Genomic DNA, 21,539 nt, shown 5'->3' with positions numbered 1-21,539 from the left:
ATCTATAGGGCTGCAAAGACGAATAATCTAAAGAAAGTGTTGACAATGAAACTCGTTTTTAAGTTGTAGACCGTAGAAAAATTATTCAAACAGTAGGGTAATTTGCACATGAATTTGTCATCGTCAAAGAGGAAAAATTTATTGAGTTGAGCATGTTTAGCATAAATTAAGTGGAAATCTTATTTCGGCCAATCTCACACCTATATAATGAGTCTTATTGATGCGGTTCAAGACTTATGCTATTCACATAGTTTCAAGGAATTACTCTTGGCAACAGCAAGCTTAAGTAAGAAGGTGCCCTTACAGACTCAAACTGCTCAATGAAGGAACCAGTTCTCAAAGAAAAAGCTACTTAGTTATTTGGTTGTTAGGTTGAGTCTTTGTTCGAGAATTGTAGCCTATTTGCGTTTAAAGAAGTGTATTCATATGTTAGCATAAACTTTGAGTTTTTATTTCGCTTTCTAGATTAGAGTTAGTTTAGAAAGGCGTAGCTACAATTGAGTTGATTGTCGGAGAACGGTACTAGAGTTAACCCCTTAGCTATTAAGTTGTAACCTAAAACTACTTTTGAAGTTAGTGAAGTTTTGAGGGCAAATCTTACGCGGATAGCTAGGTCGTGATTTTTACTCCCTTGAGCAAGAAATTTTTTCATATAAAATTTTTGTGTTCTTTAGGTCGCACTTCCCTAGTTGTTTCTGTCTGGAAACGTCAAATAACCAGGTTCTTTAATTCGTGAAAATCCCGCAGGAGGATGAGGATAGCCCACTATCCACCCGTAGGTTTACTATTTTCTTCTAACACCTACCTGTACGATTTCTTCCAGCAACTATATATACAGTGTGTGTATCGTACAATTTGTTTTTGTCATGTGGTTATTTTTACATGTGTCTGCGTGTGTAAATTGTAGCCACGAAAGGAGTGCTGGTACTTACCAATAAACAGGCATGTCATGCAATGTTTCTAATTATGACCAAATTGATTGAAGGCTATAATTAACAAAGGTGCAGGTCCTCAAATTCTTTATCCTTTCAATTTCTCACTATTATATGTCGACAATTGATCTCCTATTGTTTGTTCGAATCCAAATTTTTTTTTTTTTTTTTTTTGTAGTTTTCTTCTAGCATAGAAGAACACAACTGAATCGCTGATAATCTTCTACGGAAAGTATGTAAGCAATTCACCAATTTCTTTATCTCGCTTTTCAAGCTAGGCATTATTTTTCTGTCACCAAAAATACGGCCACGAATAGTAAATGAGACTAACAGTTATGGTTGGTCGTTTTTGGTTGAAATAAATAATGCTCAACTTCTACAAAATGTCTTTTAATAAAAATAAAAATTACAAAGTATTTTAAGTCATAATTATATTTCTTTGCTTATCTCTTTATTAGTTTCAAACTTTTTCCTACAATTGAAAAACCCTCTTAACTCCATTGAATGTTAAGCTTCTTCACTCTTGTCCTTAAGCTCTAAATGGATAATATGTACGTGCACTAGCACTACGTTTCTAGTACTTTACCAATAACGAAAGAAACAACAAGAGTTGAAAAGAAGAGATATAGTACGATGTCAGACGCAAAAATAGGTTATTGAAATGAATACGAAACAGCTTATAAAAACAAAGTATTCCAATGACACAAAGAAAAGAACAAACAGGGAGGACATAGACCCATTAAACCCAACATTCAATTTTATCATCTTACATTTAATTTCGAGCAAAATACATCAGCGGCTATTAATTCTATGATAAATAGTTAGTCCTTTTTTATTTGGTAAGATATATTATTGAAAACTTTTTAATTAGTAAACAGTGCAAACTTTCTCATTGAATAGAGCTTCAAAGTTTCAGAACTTAATTTTGCAGCAATGACTCCCAACGCCCAAGTGAGGATGGAAATTGGAAACGATGACATTGCTGTTATCAGTATTTGCAATCCTCCAGTTAATGCATTGACAGTTTCAGGTAGTTACTTAATATTGTTTTTCCAAGATTTTATATGCAATCTTTTAATAATAGTTTTTTTTTCTCAAACTTAGATATGTTGTATTCTCCCAAAAAATTCTCTCAATAATCACTTCATTTTATCTGAAATTAATCCAGTGTGCAACTTTATTTGAGGTATAATGACCCTTGCATATGTATGTTACTATGACTAGAAGTTTTATTATAACTCATGACGGCCTTTTTCAATATAACTATATAAATTCAGTCGCTAAATTAATTCTACTCCAAAAATATTTTTCACTTTTTTCCTTTACTTTATTCAATTTATAGTACAAATTGACTAACATTTTAAGATATATTCTCTGGCTGTTTTGATATGATGAAAATTGCAATTGACATTATTTATCTTGTAGTGTGTAAAATTTTAAAAATTTTACTTAACAAGAATAAATACAGACGTCTTAACTTCAAAAATTGATCAGACTATAACTCTTGATATGAAAATCGTAAAAAAATTTATATACTAACTCGCGTTTATTGTTTACACCATGCTAAAAAATATTTGATGCTAAGTGAAACAACTTATGCTCGGACAATTGAGGATGACTCTACTTGACCAGGCCGTGCACGTGCGCATATACACACTTATTTTTTCCTCAAAGACACACATAAACACTTACTTGAGTTGAGCCTTTAATTAGTTTCATTTTCTTCGATTCAAATTTGCCAAGTGCACTAACTTTCAAATGATCAATGAAAACAGTGATAGCTGGCTTAAAAGAACAATATCAAGAGGCAATAAAACGAAGCGATGTCAAAGCTATTGTTTTGACTGGTAAGTGTTTTTTTAAAAGATCAATCACATAAAAGTTTTGATTATCCTTAATTTATATATCGAAATTAGTTTTTCTTCCTATTCTGCATATGTATTTAAGATGGAATGAAATCCTTCGTGACAAGATTTTGCATAATATTTAAGAAATAATTAATTATGAATGTAATTTGACTAATCTACCCGTTATTAATCTTTGTCTATTTATATGCCTCTTAATTCTAGAATAATTAATTGTAAGGGCATAGTTGAAAAAATAATTAATTCTCTCTTGATTTTTTAAATTGACAATTGTATAGAAACAATTATTTTTAGTATACAAGACAACTAACGGAGGGATTAATTGCATATATAAATTCAGCTTAGGTGCAAAAGGAGAGAACAATAAATAAAAAAAACGATGGCCCTAGTCCCTACAATGTTTTAAGCTACAAGATGGGGAAAATAGGTTCTGAATTCCCAATACTTATGTGGCCATAGTCGGAAATTCTCCTTCTCTCGCCATATCCCCATAGGGTTGGTGTTTCAATAAAGTGCAATTAGTATATAGCACATAGGTAGTTAATTATTTTTAAAGAAGATAAGCCACTAAATTCTAAACATACTAGGGATGACAAACTAGTCAGGAAATTGCACCGGTTGTCCCATAGCTTTAAATATTATCGTCATTTTTTACTTTATTACAAAAATAGGCTTCTGCTTTACCAAGAACACTGCAGTTCTTCAATATTATAAGTTTTAACTTCTTATTTAGGAGTAAAAAGTAAAAGTTAATAATCAATTTTTGTTAAAATTATTTGAATTTTGATAATTTATACTTAAATTTTTGTTCAAACACAGATTTAGCGATTTACTTTAAAAATTTTAAAACTCCGTATTGGTCCTTAAAGAGTGTTGAAGAAGACGAAGTAAATCTTCTTAATTTGTTGTTATTTGACCAGATTGATAATTGAGGATCATTTGTGTTGGTATTTGAAGGGTTTGTTTCAAATTTGAGATTATTTGAAATAGATTTTGAGCGGTTTAATTGAATTTGCAATTCGAAGTACGCTTTGTTGAACAAAACAAAAAAGTTATGCCGGTGAACAATTTAACATAACGTCAATTGCAAACAACACAAAGTCATGCAAATCTGGTAGAGTTTAGTGAACAATTAAACAAGCACAAAATCATACCAACTGAGTAGAGCTTGTGAACAATCTAACAAATAGGTCGGATGTAGTTAATACAAAGTCATGCCAACATGGTAGAGTTTGGTGTACAATTGAACTATCAGAAAGTCATGTCAATCGGGTAGAGTTTGTTAACAATTAACAATATAGATAATCTATCAATTCGGTAGAAAAATCCCGACAAGCAATAAGTGTATGTAGGATAGAGGGTCATTTTCTAAGTACTTTAAATATAGATAATATTTAAAGACCAACCCTGTCACTACCCGGATTTCCCACCCTCGGGAGTCGTGATGGCGCCTACTATTAGGAGCTAGGCAAGCCAACTATTTATTATCTCTTTTAGCAAACCTCGACATTAATAAAAACAACGAAGCATTTAATATAAAAGCGGAAGTCTTAAACATAAATAAACGGAGAACAATGCGGAAGTTCAATACAACTTTGCCCAAGAACTGGAGTCACTAACTCACGAACGTCTATAGAATACTAAAAACGGAGTCTGAATAAGATACAATACTGTTTGTTCCGGTACAAGGACAACAAACGAAATAAGGATAGAAGAGACTCCGGGCCATGCGGACGTCAAAAAGGCTACCTCGAAATCTCAGGACTGAAGTCAGCTCCCAGATGCTCCTACTACTGTCCAAAAGCTGCTGCTCCGGTACTGTGATCTCGTGCAAAAAGATGCACAGAGTGTAGCATCAGCACAACTGACCCCATGTACTGGTAAGTGCCTAGCCTAACCCCGACGAAGTAGTGACGAGGCTAGACCAGACTACCAGATATATATATATATATATATATATATATATATATATATATATATATATATATATATATATATATATATATACAAGTACAATAAAATAATAGCAGAAAGTAAGCAATTAAAACTGGGAGGGGGGAAACATGCTTATGGGGAAGCAGATAAACGGAATATCAGGAATAACAAGAGAAACTACATCTGATTTCTTCTAACACAGAATAAAGGAAAAACAACCCACTTTCACTTATTTCAATTTCCTCTCATTGCAGGCGTGCAACACGATCCCATTTCCTTACATCACGTGGTAGGCGTACCACACGCTCCCATTACAATAATATCACGTGGTCGGCGTGCCACACGTTCACATTTCATAATAACTCGTGGTCGGCGTGACACACGATCCCATTTCATAATATCTCGCGGTCGGCGTGCCACACGATCCCATTTCATAAATCTCGTGGTCGGCGTGCCACACGATCCCATTTCTTTCAACACAATACACAAAATAATCCCGGCAAGGGAGGAAGATATTAGAATAAACTATCCCGACAAGGGAACAAGGTAATATAATAAACTATTCCAGCAAGGGAGGTCCAGCTATAACCAAACTTATTCAATTTCTACTCAACACAATTAAATCAATACTCAGTCTCAACAATTACCGGCTCAGTGTTAAAGATTTTTAACCAAGTCCTCATAAACAACAATTAAGAATTCGATAAATTAGCAATTTAGGACTCACGGTCATGCTCGACACCAGTGTATAGATACTCGTCACCATGCCTATACACCGTACTCGACAAATAGCAATTAGCAAATAAGACTCTACTCCTATTCCCTCTAGCCAAAGTTAGACCAAACACTTACCTCAACTTCCACGGCTAAATCAATCCACAACGACCGCTTTTCCTTTTGAATTCGGCTCCAACTCAATCAAATCTATGAAATAACGACTTTATAGTATCAATAATAGCTAATCAAATCAAACCCAATGCCTAAATATAGATTCCCAACCTTTCTTCCAAAAATTCCAAAATCAACCCCGGGCCCGCTTGGTCAATACACGAGGTTCGGACCAATTCCATATCACCCATTCACCCACGAGCCCGAATATATAATTTGTTTTCAAATTCGACCCCAAAACGAGGTCTAAATCAAAGAAAATAGAAAAGCCCTAACTCTACCCATTTCCCCCAATTTCAACCCTAGATTACATGTTTTAGGCCTAGGATTTCAATGGATGATGATAGAAAATGAGGAAAACGAGTTATATAATACTTACCCAAGAATATTTGGTGAAGAATCGCTCTACAAGTCGCCTAGGGGCTGTGGAGAAGAAGAGCTCGTGTGAAGTTTGGAATAATCCCGTCACTGTTCTGTTTTTAGGCTTTTAAAATAACAGGGCAAAAATGCCCTATGCGATCGCAGAAGAGGGGATGCGATCGCATAGGGTCAGGTTGGATGTGCTTTGCGATCGCAGAAGACAAATTGCGATCGCATAGAATAGAATAAAAGGGGGGGCTGAACTTTGTACAATGCGATCGCGGAGGCTATAATGCGATCGCATAGAAGGGTTTCTGGGCCTTGGCAATTTGCTCTATGCGATCGCGGCCTATCCTATGCGATCGCATAGAAGGAAAAACTGGGCAACTGACAGCAGCAAATTCTGCTGCATTTTCAAAGATCAAAACACCCCGAACCACCTCCGAAACACTCCCGAGCCCTCGGGGCTCCTAACCAAACACACACACTAACTCAACAACATCCTACGAACTTAACAATGCGATCAAATCGCCAAAATAACATCAAAATCAATGAATCAAACCCCAAAATCATCACTTTTCATTCTAACTTCTTAAACTTCAAATTTTAGATATTTAGGTCCGAAACACGTCAAACGACGTCCGATTTCAACCAAATTTCACAGAAAGCGCTTAAACCACATGTAAGACCTGTACCGGGCGCCGGAACCAAAATACGGTCCCGATACCAATACTTTCTAATCCATTTTCATTTCAAATTTTCATATTCATTTCAGAAAAATAATTTCTTTCAAAAATTCATTTCTCGGGCTCGGGACCTCGAATTTCGATTCCGGGCATACGCCCGAGTCCCATATTTTTCTCCGGACCCTCCGGGACCGTCCAATCGCGGGTCCGGGTCCATTTACCCAAAATGTTGACCAAAGTCAACTTTATTCATATTAATATCAAAATTCATCAATTTTTACACAGAATTCATATTTAAGCTTTCCGGACTGCGCACGCAAATCAAGGCAAGCCTAAATGAGGTTTTCAAGGCCTCGGAGACACAGAATGAATGAGAAAATGGGTGATGACCCCTTTGGGTCGTCACAAACCCCTTATAGGGCTATTCCTGTCAATAGCTCGTTAAAATATAACCCACACAATTCAATCCAAATTTAGCAAAAAGCTTCCCATATTTTCATGTCGGGTCAATTCGGACAAAGCTCAAGTCGTCCATCTAAAAGTTTGGCTGATTTGAGTTAATATAGAGCCAAAATTATTCATAAAAATAAGAAATTTCATCCTACGTCCTCCCTTAAGGGCTAATATTTAACTTTTGCCATGTTAAAAAAAGTTTAGCAAATATTAATATCCATAAGAAATTGTCCTCCTCCTCCTCCTCCTCCTCCTCCTCCTCCTCCTCCTCCTCCTCCTCCTTCATACGTGTTTTATAGAAAATTGAAGACCCTTAGCTTATTTATGGTTGGTTTTGTTGAAGAACTTGAAAAATATCATTGTTAGATTTTGGAGTCCATTACTCAAATTGTCACTCAACTATCCTAAATTATTTTCTAAAGTCACTTTTCTTTCGTTTGTAACAACAAAGCCACTAAACTATGCCTATTGCACTCAGAAAGTTACTCAACTAGATTTTCCAAATTTTGGATTGCTAAATACCTATTTTACCCTCTAAATTATAAATATTTATCTTCTTATTATTTTGTTAAAAACTTTTTAATATCATGATTTTTCCCTTTGTAATTTACATTATAGACTTACCTATAGAATAAATAAATAATATTTATAAATTAAAAAATAAAAAGTATTTAAGAATCTATAACGCTGGAATAACAAAATAATGAGCATAGTAAAAATAGAATAATTTTTTCGTAATAATAATTTTAGTATTTACAACAAAAATTTAACAATTTACTTACACAATTCAAAATGAAAGAAAATAAAGGTTGTAAAATATATATTCTATGCACGTAATACAAGAATAATTACTTAAATAACGGCATTTTTATAATATACATTATATATCCTTGAAAATATATAATATAATGTATAACATATATTATATTATAAAATGCATATTATGCATAATTTTCAAGAATATATAATGTATATTACAAAAATACTTTTATATATAATTATTCTTATATTACGTGCATGGCATATATATTTTACAACCTTTATTTTCTTTCATTCTGAATTGTGTAAATAAATTTTTAAATTTTTGTTGTTAATACTAAAATTATTATTACGAACAAATTGTTCTAATTAATTTTTTTTACTGTGCTCATTATTTTGTTATTCCAGCATTATATATGCTTAAATACTTATTATTTTTTTAATTTATAAATAATATTTATTTATTCTATAGGTAAGTCCATAATATAAATTAAAAAGGAAAAATTATAATATTAAAAGTTTAAAAAATAAAAAGAAGATAAATACTTATAATTTAGAGGGTAAAATAGGTATTTGGAAATCCAAAATTTAGAAAATCTAATTGAGTGACCTTATGAGTGCAATAAGCATAGTTCAGTAACTTTGTTGTTACAAACGAAAGAAAACTGACTTTAGAAGATAATTTGGGATAGTTGAGTGACCATTTGAATAATTGACTCTTAGATTTTGATGAGCTTGATCATTTGAAAAAGATAAAATGAGCCTGTTAATTTTTGAAAGTGTAGTTTGAATCTAACCATTAAAAATTATAGGGATTAATATTAGAATGTCGAATATCAAATCTAGAGTTATTTGCATTTGATTTGAACAAATTTGGATCAACTTTGAAATATCAACGAATTGGTGAAATTTCTAATAAATTCCCAATGATCCGCACCAGAATTTGGGAACAAATATGTTTCATAGTTAATACGACAATTTGTACCAAGCTTTTGGTGATTTGCCAAGACTTATGAAAGCCCATTCATTATAAAGTACTCCTAGTAATCCACCAGAATTTATAAATAATCTGTATCAGAGTTACCGTACAATTTGTACTTAACTCCTAGTAGTAGTAATCGCTCGGACTTGGCAATCCCAACCATAAAAAACTCCCGATGATATGCCAGGACATTGTAACCTAAACTCCCGGTAATATGGGGAGAAATTCAAAAATAGCCAGATTTACCACTGGTCGTTGAAAAATAGCCAAGTTTCAAAAGTCATCGAAATTTAGCCACTTTAAATCTGAGCGAAAACACTGTTCAAAATCCGGAAAAATACGCCCGCAAATTTTACGGGAGTTCCAGCATAAGTATGCTTGAACTCCCGTAAATTTTACGGGAGTTCCAGGATAACTATGCTGGAACTCCCGCAAATTTTACGAGAGTTCAAGCATAATTATGCTGGAACTCTATCAAATTTTACAGGAGTTCCAGCAAGTATAATTGTCCAGTATAATATACTGGAGTTTGGAGCACTGGTGCTCCAGTCTCCCGCAAATTTTACAGGAGTTAGCAAAGTATACCGGTCCAGCATAATATGCTGGAGTTCGTACACAAATGCACCAGAACTCCCGTATATTATACTGGACCGGTCCCTGTTGCAGCAAAATAGTGGCTATTTTTCATTGAGTTGATAAACGCTAGCTATTTTTCATTGACCAGTGTGAAAACTGGCTATACCATGATATTTTAACGGTAATATGCCATGAGTTATGGCAGGGTAAATCTTCTTGTGATCAACTTTGGGAGAAGTGCACGGTTAGCCACTAATAACACATGTATTTACTTTTAAGCCACTGTTTAAAATGTCTTTAGTCTTTAGCCACTGCTTTAATAAACTTTAGCTGCCCGGACGAAAATACCCTTCTGCTCATGTCCTTAACTTTTGAACTTAACTTCAGGACTTCAGGACTACATGTCCTTAGCTTTTGAACTTGTAACTCTAAGTTCAGGACTTCAGGACTACATCTCCTTAACTTTTGAACTTGGAACTCTAAGTTCAGGACTTCAAGACTACATGTCCTTAACTTTTGAACTTAACTTCAGGACTTTAGGACTACACGTCCTTAACTTTTGAACTTGTAAATGTAAGTTCAGGACCAAGTGTCCTTAACTTTTGAGCTTGTTAGTATAAGTTCAGGACCTATTGTCCTTAACTTTTGGGCTTCTTAGCCTAATAGCCTGTTTGGCCAAGCTTCTTTTTGGCCAAAAGGGTTTTTTTTTTTTGCCAAAAGCACTTTTGGCCAAAAATTGAGGTGTTTGGCCAAGCTTTTGGAAGGAAAAAAAGTTCTTTTGAGGAGAAGCAGAAGCAGTTTTGGAGAAGCAGAAAAAAGTAACTTCTCTCCAAAAGCACTTTTGAGAAAAATACACTTAGAAGCAGTTTTTTAAAGCTTGGCCAAACACTAATTGCTGCTCAGAAGTGCTTTTCAAACTAATTAGCCAAACACAAACTGCTTCTCACCAAAAGTACTTTTGAGAAAAGCACTTCTGAAAAAAAGCACTTCTCAAAATAAGCTAATTTTTGCAGCTTGGCCAAACGGGCTATAAGTGCAGGACCTATTGTCCTTAACTTTTGAGCTTGTTAGTCTAAGTTCAGGACTTGTAACTGTAAGTTCAGGACCTATTGTCCTTATTTTTTGGGCTTCTTAGCCTAAGTTCAGGACTTCCTTAACTTTTGAGCTTGTTAGTCTAAGTTCAGGACTTATTGTCTAACTTTTGAGCTTGTTAGTCTAAGTTCAGGACTTCAGGACCTATTGTCCTTAACTTTTGAACTTGTAACTGTAAGTTCAGGACCTATTGTCCTTAATTTTTTGAGCTTGTTAGTCTAAGTTCAGGACCAAGTGTCCTTAACTTTTGAACTTGTAATTCTAAGTTCAGGACCAAGTGTCCTTAACTTTTGAACTTGGAACTCGAAGTTCAGGACCAAGTGTCCTTAACTTTTGAACTTGTAACTGTAAGTTCAGGATCCATAACGTAGTAGAAAATCAAACGTTATTTGTATTTTTTCAAAAAAAAATAAAAATAATAATAATTGCAATTTACATATAAGATTGATGTCAAATTACACAACAGAAAGCTAATAACAAAAAGAAACAACTAAAAAAATAAAAGACTACAGAACCTAACCAACCAAAAGAAAAAGAAAAATAAATAAAACTCAGAAAGTTTGTTTTCTAAAGTTTTATGTTCTAGTTTCCTGCTAAAATCTTGAAGAGTTCTTCTTCGTTCCACATAAGGATGTCAAGACTTATTTTGTCAAACAGTTGGCAATACATTTGATCGACCTGCTAATTGCCTAAAGATTTGAGGATTAGAAGAAGCATTGAAAAAGAAGAACAAGTGGCAATGGAAAATATTCTTGGCGGAACAGATCAGCTAGGGTTTGGGAAGAAAAAGAGAAAGAAGAAGGGTAACACCGTCTTTTCATATTATTTTTAATAGACTAGTGGCTACTTTTGCTCAGCATTAAAATTGCTGGATAAAAAGTAAATACCACTTTAAAAAGTGACTGCGTCACGCAGTTTTTACATTTGATTAAAAAGCTATTTTGCATAATTTATTTGAATAAGGTCAAAACTTAAACACTGGTACGAAAATAGGCTATTATAAATCTTTCACAAGAAAACAATGTCAAAATTCTTTTTGATATATATGGTAGATAAAATCATACTAAAAAAATCGTATTAGTTTTGTTTGGTATGTAATCAAATAAATTATAAGAAAATAACTTAAAAGAATTGAACTTAGTTCAAAGAAAGAAGTTAGGGTATGACCTATTGTTTTGGGGTGAAATTCAAAAATAGCTAGATTTACAAGTGGTAATTGAAAAATAGCCGCAGTTTCAAAAGTAATTGAAATTTAGCCACATTTTATGTAAAGATAAATCTGAACGAAAATACTGTTTACAATTCGAAAAATATTCTAGCAAATATACTCGGGGTTCCAGCATAATATACTGAATTTCCAGCATAATATACTGAGTTCCAACATAATATATTGGAGTTCTAACATAATATACTGGAGTTTCACCGTAATATACTAGTGCAGCATAATATGCTGGAAGTTCATACGCAAGTGCTCCAATCTCCAGTATATTATGCTGGAACTTTCCGTATGTTGGAGTTTCAGCATAATATGCTGGAACTTTATACACATGTGCATCTTGATCAAAGCCTAAATACTTTTATTTATTCAGTCCATTTTAACCGGATCAAATTCAACCAAACACACTCATTGAAAATGGAGTTTTGGAGCAGGGATAAAATTATTTTAGGTCCGAGCCGTGGAAGCTTAGGTCAGGTGGTCTATATCACACCACTTGGACCCAAAAGTAGATAGGGTGCCCTTTTACACCGAATGTGTAATTGCAAGAATATATGAATGAGAATCTAATTAGTTTTTCCTCCTATAAACTACTTTTTCTTCCTCGTCCCCGCTTCTATGCAACATTGACTTGTCTTTCGAACTCCTCCATTGAACTCAAATCTATTGAAAGATTTTACCTTCAACCGCAGATCATGTTTTGCTACTCATTCATTGAGCAAAAGTTATTGGGTTCGGCCAATTTCGCCTCAGCCCCTGGTTACACTCTTGTAAAAGATTAAGAGCGGATAATGAAAATATTCTTGAAACTTTTGACAATTATGGGAATTGGATAAAATGTTGTGCAGCTAGCATAAGGTGGTGAAAATTTTCTGTAACTTATCATCCTTTAGTAGTAGTGAATCACCAGTAATTACTTTGTTTTCTCGAGAATCATAATTTGCTAATTCAAAAGATTCAGACAAATTCAATATTATTACTTAAATGACTATGATGGTGTTTTTGGTTCTACCTCGATAACAACGAAGGAAGAGGTGAAATAAAGAGATAATGCTTGTAGTAAAAGAAGGAAAAAGAGATCATTCATGTTGTTGTGAGGGTCAGTTTCAAATTATGAAGATTCTATTCACTTAAAAAATAGGTATCTGACTCGTGAAGAGGAGCAATTTTCCAAGTTTGAAGGTAAAGCTTTTGGACGTCTTCTGTTGTTTTTTAATGCATTGGACCAAATTGATAATACTGTTTTATACTATGTACATTCTGAAAACAAGATCTTTAATTTGGGAAAGCACACAATTTGAAATGACATACACTATTTCAGCAGTATTAGTAGATTTTATGCTTTACAACTAACTCTCTTGGAAACTTAAATTTGTCTTCCAACATTGTAGGGGATGGTAAATTTTGTGGTGGTCTTGACATCAACATAGTTCAGAATGTTCAAAAGAACGGTATCGTCGTAACTCAGACTTTCCTCTACTAATTTATGATAAGGCTCTAAATGTAAAATGACCAGCTTGTTGCTTGATATGTCAGGGGATATCTCACTTCTACCGGATGCATCAGTTGATCTTGTGATTGACACAATTGAAAGTATTGATACATCATAATCACTAGCATCCTCTTAGATATTTGCCTGTTTTTTCCATACTGACATAGATATATTCTGCAATAACTTATTTTTCCTGATGTTGGTTATTGTAGATGGCAAGAAGCCTTCTGTTGCTGCCATTCAAGGATTTGCCCTTGGTGGTGGCTTGGAATTGGCCATGGTTTGTTATTTTTTGCAAATTGTATTATTCGACTAAATGGTTTTACACTTTAGTAGCATTCAGTTTTTAGGCTGATACGCTTATATCATTGATCTTTTCTAGGGGTGCAGTGCTAGAATTGCAACGTCGAGGGCTGAGCTTGGCCTACCTGAACTGAAACTTGGAATTATTCCTGGTTGTGGCGGTAATGATGCCTTGCTTCTTCAAGTTGTTGTTGGATAATTGAGTGCTTGCTGTTGCTTCCGTTATGCATTGATTTTCCTAATAAAGTCACACATATGCTTGAAAGGCACTCAGCGTCTTCCAAGGCTCGTTGGGACATCAAAGGCCGTTGATATGTTGATGGTAAGTCAGATTCTAATGATTTTATGTTTTCTATCAATTAGTGTTTTTCCCTCTTGCTTAAAGGTATGTCGTCATATCGTATACATTTCCATGGGGAGATGGTTTCTGTTGATCAATTGATTAGTCCAATGCAGCGAGGTTCCTCGGACTGCACTCTATTAGATGAGAATCTCTTCAATTTAAGGATCACATTCTGTGTTAAATGACCGAATAATAAATACAATTTCAATGGATTTATGCTGATTTAGTTCTAATAAAATTGGTAAAAGAGATACTCTATTCTTACAAAGCTTTTTCTTGTAACATTTATTTGATGTTTGAACTGATTTACTTGTTTGGTGGAGTTAACAGATTGTCTAAACGTGCAAAGCTTGGGTCTTTTCCTTTTCCCTTTCCACCTATCTTTTTGTAAAACACTGGTTATTACCATGTGACAGTCATCCAAGATCATTACTTCTGAAGAAGGGAAGGAGTTGGGACTTATCAATGATGTGGTATCTTCCGAAGACCTCTTAACAGTTTCTCGTCTCTGGGCATTAGATATTGCAGAAGGACGGCAAGCCCGTATTAATACACTTCAAAGGACAGATAAAATTGAACCTATACGCGAGTCATCTGCTATCCTGGAAACTGCTAGGCAAAAGGTTTTGAAGACATCTCCAAGTATGCCTCATTATAAAGCCTGCCTCGATGTGATTGAAGAGGGCATCATTTCTGGAGGTTATGCTGGAGTTTTGAAGGTGAAGCTTATATAAAGCACACCATAAATTTCTGTAATTCTCATGCAAAAATTTTTAGTGAAAATATGCAAGTGCAGGTTTTTGTATTTGCTAGATGAGCTCCTTGTATTTTCTATCTCTACTATTTTTTTGTATTTAGTTTGATTGTCTTTCGAACATTTATTGTGAGATTCTCTGGTTTATTTTGTCACTTATCGACTTAATGAGTTGCTGCTATTTGTAGGAGGAGAAGGTTTTAAGAGAATTAATCCTCTCAAAATCTGCTAGAGCTCTGCTTCATGTATATTTTGCTGAACGAGCAACATCAAAGGTACAATCTATAAGCACTGCAATTTCATGGTTAGAGTTGACGCACCTAATATGCTCTTTAGAACTCTAATTATCCTGCTCAACAGCCCAATTTATGAATTTAAGAGAAAGGGAAGTCCTATGTACAGGACATAAATTGAAATTTATTTAGTAGCTAAATTAATTCCATTAGTTTCTACAGAGGGTAACTTTTTTAATAATTTCATTGTATTTAGAGGCTGCATTGGAGGTTAAGTGTATATGCATTGTCAAAAGTGACTAACTTCTTACAGATATGTACACTTGTTTGTCTTCTAAAAAGTACTATATATTGCATGAAACTCTTGATTATACATCCCACAAATGCCGTTAGCATCTCAATGTTGGTAGGCCACACCCATTTAAGAACTACTACCACACGTTGTGTTACTTGGTCATTCTTTGAAGCAACTGGAATTTCTATGGTGTACAGGTACCAGGCATTACTGACTGTCAGCTTAAACACCGGAAGATAGAGAAGGTTGCTGTTATAGGTGGTGGTTTAATGGGCTCTGGTATTGCCACAGCTCTTATACGCAGTTCTGTACAAGTCATTCTGAAAGAAATCGACTACGACTGTCTGCAAAAATCACTTAAATCAGTAGAAGGTAAGTTTCCCGCTTTGTGAATGTCTCTTTTCACACTCCAGAGATATAAATTTTAGAAATATACACACTTCGATAGGAAAAGTGAAAGCTTTTATGTTAACAAATTGAAGTGAAAAATGTAAGCAAGTATAGAAAATGGGAACAGACTAAGCAGTACATATTGTTAGAAGTTCATTCACAAGGTGGGACATGATGGAAAACTAGAAGGCAATATCATGAATTTTTCCTTTGTCCGATCCTAGGAGGGAATGAAGATTGAGTGGTGAACGGTCAAAATTATATATATGTAAGTTGCATGGTAATAAAACTAGATTAGTAGGGTTTATGAGGCACAAAGACCAAATACACAATGTGTATTGGTACCTGAAACTGAATAAATATTTACTCTAGTGTCTATAGCTCCGACTATGACTGTTCAGAGTATCAGAATAGAGATTTGAGGCTCTCAAGATTTAAGCAGTGTGAATCTCGTTGTACATTATCAATATTTTGAAAGCCTTAGATTGGATATAGGGGAGTAGCAACCGCCAACTTCAGACTTCAATCAGGACTTAGTCAAGTCGAGAATACATTTCCATTTGTTTTGTTTGCTCATTTATCCTGAAGCATCTTAGAGGTATTGGAGCAGAAGCTTTAATATATTTTTTACTGCTCTCTTCTCTGTTTCTCCTTTGTATATGATAGAAGGAATATGTTAGTGACCTAATAGGAAAAGACGGAGAAACAATATCAAATATTTCACATCTTCCATTGTAGAGCATTAGACTATTGCTCATGCATATAATTTGTGTACCAGTGAATCTCCAAAGCCTGGTAAAAGGAGGACATTTGGTAGAAGAGAAAATGAAGAAAGCTTTTTCCCTTCTCAAAGGTGTTGTAGACTATGAAGAATTCAGAGATGTAGACATGGTCATCGAGGTTAATCATCGGATCCATACTATACGTTTAACTTCACATCCACGCATCTTTGTCCTAAATGCCTTGAGTAACCATTTCTGTATTTATTCTGCATCTAGCTTTCTCTAACTCAATTTGAAATATCTGCTATGCTACATACTGGTGTAAAATCAGTATAATTGTGGAAATATTTCATCTTTCTTCTATTCTCTCTCAGGCGGTAAATGAGGACACGTTGTTGAAACAATCAATTTTTGAAGAAATTGAGAAGATCTGTCCGCCTCACTGCATCTTGGCGTCAAATACATCAACCATTGATCTTAATGTGATTGGAGCAAGGACGAAAGCTCAGGATCGCATTGTGGGCACACATTTATTCAGGTCTTTTAGTTACTTATCTATCCTGAGTATCAGGAAAAGGCTACTTCTTATTATTGAGCAGAAATTCTGAATGGAGTATAAGGGAACACATGCATGTTGTAAAGATATCTTTTATTCACTGCACAGTTTTGTTGAATGGTCGAAGAGGAAAATAGTTTGTGCTTCTAAATTGTCTTTTACATTTGATTCCTTATGTTTATGCTGAATTTCCTGACTTATCTACTTCTGCAGCCCTGCTCATGTGATGCCGCTCTTGGAAATTGTACAAACGGAAAATACCTCTAAACAAGCAATACTAGACGTTCTTAAATTTGCTAAGATCATCCAAAAGGTTCCTATAGTGGTAAAAAACTGCACTGGTTTTGCTGTCAACCGGACATTTTTCCCATACATGCAAGGAGCTGACATGTTGGCAAATCTTGGGGTTGATGTTTTCAGAGTCGATCGAGTAATCACTGAATTTGGCATGCGAATTGGACCTTTTCAGTAATATCCTCTCTCCTGATTCTAGTTCTTATGTGTTCGCTTAAAAATTATTGGCGTACCTCTCTAATTATCTTTTTGTAAATGGCTTTAAAGTTTTAGGGATGTTAAATTAGTCTTTGAATTCTGTGAAATGAGTGTTTGCTTAAAGAATGTATGAAGAAGTAATGACACGTCTGATGGTTTTACAGAATATTTGCATTTGAAATATGATACATTATAATTGCTTGTCGTAATTCTGCAGGCTTTTGGACTTGTCTGGATATAATGTATTTCTGGCAGTAGTCAAGGGGTTTGCTGTAGCATTTCCAGATCGCAGTTTCCAGTCTCCATTACTTCAGCTTATGATGGAAAATGGCCATACAGGTATAGAGGATATATTATGTATTGCATATGAATTTCTATTGTTTCATAACAATGCAAACAAGGAATTCATCAAGTTTAGATGAACAAGAATCAAAATAGCTATAGTTTTACTCGTGATAATAAATTTTAGTCATTTTGTGAGGAAAATTTTTTGTTAGCAGTCTTTTTTTTTTTTTTTTTTTTCTGTGGATGTATTCCTATGACCTACCTATTTGCTATTGATTTGGAAAAACTAATTTTAAAAATGCAGGCAAGAAGGACGGAAGAGGCTACTACTTATACCAGAAGGGAAAGAGTCCTGAACCCAATCCGTCCGTGCTGAAAGTAGTTGAAGAGTGCAGGAGACTTGTGAGCATTATACCTGGGGGAGAGGTAAAATGTTTCTTATGTTTTTTTGTTCCTGTAATAATTTTTCTTCGTGACCTCATGGCATATATCGTTATGTGGAACTTTCTGTAATTTTGATATGTTATTCATTCTTGAATTTCATGAAGCATTCTGACAGGGAAATTAATGATATGTATAATATTTTGCTTGCCTTATTTCACTGAGCACGCCGACATGTTTGGTGTATTATAATTTGGCAGCCAATATCTGTGATGGACCAAGAAATAGTGGAAATGCTCTTCTTTCCTGTGGTTAATGAGGGGTACCGAGTTATTGAGGAAGGAGTTGTTCAGAGAGCATCAGACCTTGATATTGCTTCGGTCCACGGGATGAAATTCCCTTCAGAGAGGTATGATTGTATTAGCTCTTCATAATGTGTTGTCGTCAAGTCCTTCCTTATTCTCGGAACGATTCAAAGTAGGACTCATGTCGGAGGAGTTTTAAGCGTGAGTTGACACTCATGCACCAACATTTTGAATGATGAGGTTCAGCATGAAGAGAGTAACCTACTGTCTCCTGTAGATAGAGTAGATCCTACTATCATCTTACCTCTTCAACTCTTTTGAAGAACGTTAGTTAGTTACTCGTACCAGGTCTAGCAACCCAGCTTGTCTAATTGCTACCTTATAAAGTAAGACATGGCGTTCTTTGTGGTCGATTTGTGAGATTAGATGGTAATTATATCAAGTCATTTCTCAGGATGCTACTAGTCTAAATTAAATTTGTGTGCTGCCTTTGATTGCTCAACACCATACTGGAGATCGGGCTTTTGTTAGAACCGTCAAAATGTGCTGATCCAGCCCAACCCACGAGGGCTATTGATTTTATCATCCAAACCCATCATTTGAAGGGGTTTCAGAAGGGAGATATGCAAAAATAGGATCATTTCAGGATGCTATTTAACTTTTATCTCTGTTTAAGTAAGTTTTACAAGTGTAGGTTGGCGGGGCATAACTCAAGTTCCCGGGCATAATTTGTTCAAAGTTATGCTAGTGGGCATAACTTTTAACATGCACGAGGGTATAACATTGAACAAGTTATGCCCCACCCCGACAAAGTAATGTCACTTGGTCTAATATCTATAAGGCTTTCAAAAATGGAGACAAAAGTTAAATACCATCCCTTAAAAGGGACACAGGGTGCAAATTCTTGTTTTTGAAATACTAGGTCAACCCAGCTCAATGCGAACTGTGGGCTAGCGAATGGGCTGCTCTCCTGAAGTAATTTTTACCATCAAAAGTTGATGCATGTTGGTAGAAAGATTGGCATTCTCCTGAAGGATGATTAAAAGGTCATATTAGTTAATTACTTCGTGTGCTTCCTTATTCTGGGGCTTGAATCAAAAGTAGAATTCATGTCGGAGGAGTTTTGAGCGTGAATTAACACGCATGCAACTGCAAGGACCCGCAACTCCTGTATCTGATAACTATTCACAAACTTATATATATTTGTGTTTGCAGGGGTGGTATCATGTATTGGGCAGATTCAATTGGAGCAGAATACATATATAAACGTCTGAAAAGTTGGTCAGAAGCATATGGTAACTTTTTCAAGCCATCACTATTCTTGGAAGAAAGGGCTACCAAAGGCATACCATTGGTATGTGCACTATATATTACAACTACTCCTGCATCTTTAGAAAATTTGAGTAAAATCCTTTTTTTTACTTGCTCTTTTTATTTTATTTTTTGTGAAGTATGTGACTAGCCCTTTTTCTCTCTTATTTGGCATCTTGAATGTTTATAATAGTTTCACTGATTATATTCTTTATATTTCAATCAAATGCAGGGAGCTCACCCATAGGGATAGAGAGAGAGATCTTGAAAGCAGCAGCATTGGTGTTTAGTTTATCGTATTTCTTATAACTAGTCTTAAGGTACGCGCGTTGCGCATGTACCCTATACTGATGAATAACTTTTTTTTTTTTTGAAAAGAGTTTAAATTCTTAAGAATAACGAATGTTAGTCCTATTCAGTTAAGTGTATAATAATCTTTTGTATCTCTTTGGTATAATTAATTTTTTTGTCATGAAATCAGAAACTCATAGTTGCTGATTGTCTTTGTTGCTTAATTGGAGAAAAGAATGGTGATTCAGACTTCCATTTTGTGTGAGACAATTAGGAGAATGTTGTACCCGTAATTTTTTTTATGATTTTTGGGTAAGAGGAAATTCTTTGCTTTAGTTGAAGGAATTATCATTTTTTAAATTTCAGAAATTTAATGATTATTATTTTGAAATCCAAACACCATATATAACTAATTGTTTAACTGTTTAAATTGCCATGCCCTTTCATTTTCTAGAAAATCCAGCCAATTAGTTTTAGGAAGATTGCTCATGTTTGCTAAAATTTCATCCTTCGTTTATCTAGAAAAGTAGTACTCTCCTATTATTTCCCAATTTTACGAAACTTTAGGAATTAACAAATACTTTTCAAGTAAAAGGAAATTTAAATATATAACAAAATCTCTTTATATTGGAAACAATTGTCAAAAAGTGCACAAAATTAATATTTGAAAGAAAAAAATAAATATTATATCTAAAATAATGAAATATATTTGAACTTTTATTGGCAGAACATACATAGATTCTTTACCTCAAAACTAATGTTGTCTGGCACTTCATCCTCTCTTGCAGGATTAAAATAGGACGCAGGAAGAATGATACCGAAGACATTTGAAACTGAATTAGATGCAACCAATCTTGATTATAGATAAAAAAAACACTAAAACAAAAAGCAAGCGAATGAAAATAAATTTATATAAATACATCGTAAAAGAAAAGAGTTGAGGGAGAAAAAGAAAGGTCCAAAAGGAAATTTCAATAGTGGAAGTCCCTTGATGAAAGAAACAAAATCTACTACGTACTCTTCGTTTAATAAGGAATAATTTAATATAAAATTTAGTTGATTTTGAAATCTTAACTATTAGAAAAATGATTAAATGATTATGTGTAAATATTATGAAAATAAATAAATGACTATTTTATCTAATGTGAAATCTATTTTTAAAAGGTAAAATAGGCGAACGACATTTCGCTAAGGGGTTTCGTGCTTTTAATATAATTAGTTTCTTGGCGTGCGCATTGCGCGTGTATTCCATATCAATAAGTTATATATTTTTTGAATATTATTAAAAATATGTTTTATTTATAAATAAAAATTAAAAGAAAAAGTATAAGTTCCAAATAATTAATATGATTTATACTAATTTAATACAGAAATAATATTAAAGAGGAAAAATTATAAAACTGATGAGACAAGAAGTTAGTAAAAATTGCACGGGGCGCCCTATTTGGGCGCCCCTTTTTAACCTGTAGCCGCTTTGTCTTTTTGTTTGCATCCGTACCCACTTTTTAAAAAACTTCAGCTTCCCTTTATAAGAGCTGAAGTTTCCGGGTTACTAGCTGAAGTTTTTATTTTATAACTAGCAAACTTCAGCTCTAGAGCTGAAATTTTCGGGTTACTTAGAGCTGAAGTTTTTATTTTATAA

At 34.2% G+C, this 21,539-nt stretch overlaps 1 protein-coding gene across 4 annotated transcripts; it reads left to right on the top strand.

Annotated features, from left to right (window-relative positions):
• The first annotated feature begins 927 nt into the window (after nucleotides 1–927).
• On the top strand, nucleotides 928–20,150 carry LOC109218338 (peroxisomal fatty acid beta-oxidation multifunctional protein-like). Of its 4 annotated transcripts, XM_019382697.1 has the most exons (20): nucleotides 928–1,001; nucleotides 1,111–1,164; nucleotides 1,864–1,962; nucleotides 2,708–2,779; nucleotides 13,136–13,195; nucleotides 13,281–13,337; nucleotides 13,449–13,516; nucleotides 13,619–13,700; nucleotides 13,806–13,861; nucleotides 14,299–14,601; nucleotides 14,825–14,911; nucleotides 15,362–15,536; nucleotides 16,333–16,454; nucleotides 16,651–16,814; nucleotides 17,046–17,300; nucleotides 17,542–17,663; nucleotides 17,914–18,035; nucleotides 18,251–18,399; nucleotides 19,511–19,649; nucleotides 19,839–20,150. In XM_019382697.1, exons 3-20 carry the CDS (start codon nucleotides 1,866–1,868, stop codon nucleotides 19,851–19,853), a joined length of 2,145 nt encoding a protein of 714 aa, XP_019238242.1. In that variant the 5' UTR covers nucleotides 928–1,001; nucleotides 1,111–1,164; nucleotides 1,864–1,865; the 3' UTR covers nucleotides 19,854–20,150. The 4 variants fall into 4 exon arrangements, with proteins under 4 accessions (XP_019238242.1, XP_019238241.1, XP_019238243.1 ...); XM_019382696.1 differs by lacking the exon at nucleotides 928–1,001 and having other exon boundaries at nucleotides 1,067–1,164; XM_019382698.1 differs by lacking the exon at nucleotides 928–1,001 and having other exon boundaries at nucleotides 1,083–1,168.
• The last annotated feature ends 1,389 nt before the right edge of the window (nucleotides 20,151–21,539 follow it).

This window comes from Nicotiana attenuata, unplaced genomic scaffold, assembly GCF_001879085.1.
Source record: "Nicotiana attenuata strain UT unplaced genomic scaffold, NIATTr2, whole genome shotgun sequence".
Lineage (NCBI taxonomy): Eukaryota > Viridiplantae > Streptophyta > Magnoliopsida > Solanales > Solanaceae > Nicotiana > Nicotiana attenuata.
This window is presented reverse-complemented; position numbering and strand designations above follow the sequence as displayed.

What these genes read in the sequence shown, in the direction of transcription:
- LOC109218338 (XM_019382697.1), top strand. Translation starts at nt 1,866, where the DNA reads ATGACTCCCAACGCCCAAGTGAGGATGGAAATTGGAAACGATGACATT. An exon ending in TCAGAATGTTCAAAAGAACG is followed by an intron (nt 13,196 to 13,280) that starts GTATCGTCGTAA and finishes TTGATATGTCAG; the next exon opens with GGGATATCTCACTTCTACCG. An exon ending in ATCACTTAAATCAGTAGAAG is followed by an intron (nt 15,537 to 16,332) that starts GTAAGTTTCCCG and finishes TTTGTGTACCAG; the next exon opens with TGAATCTCCAAAGCCTGGTA.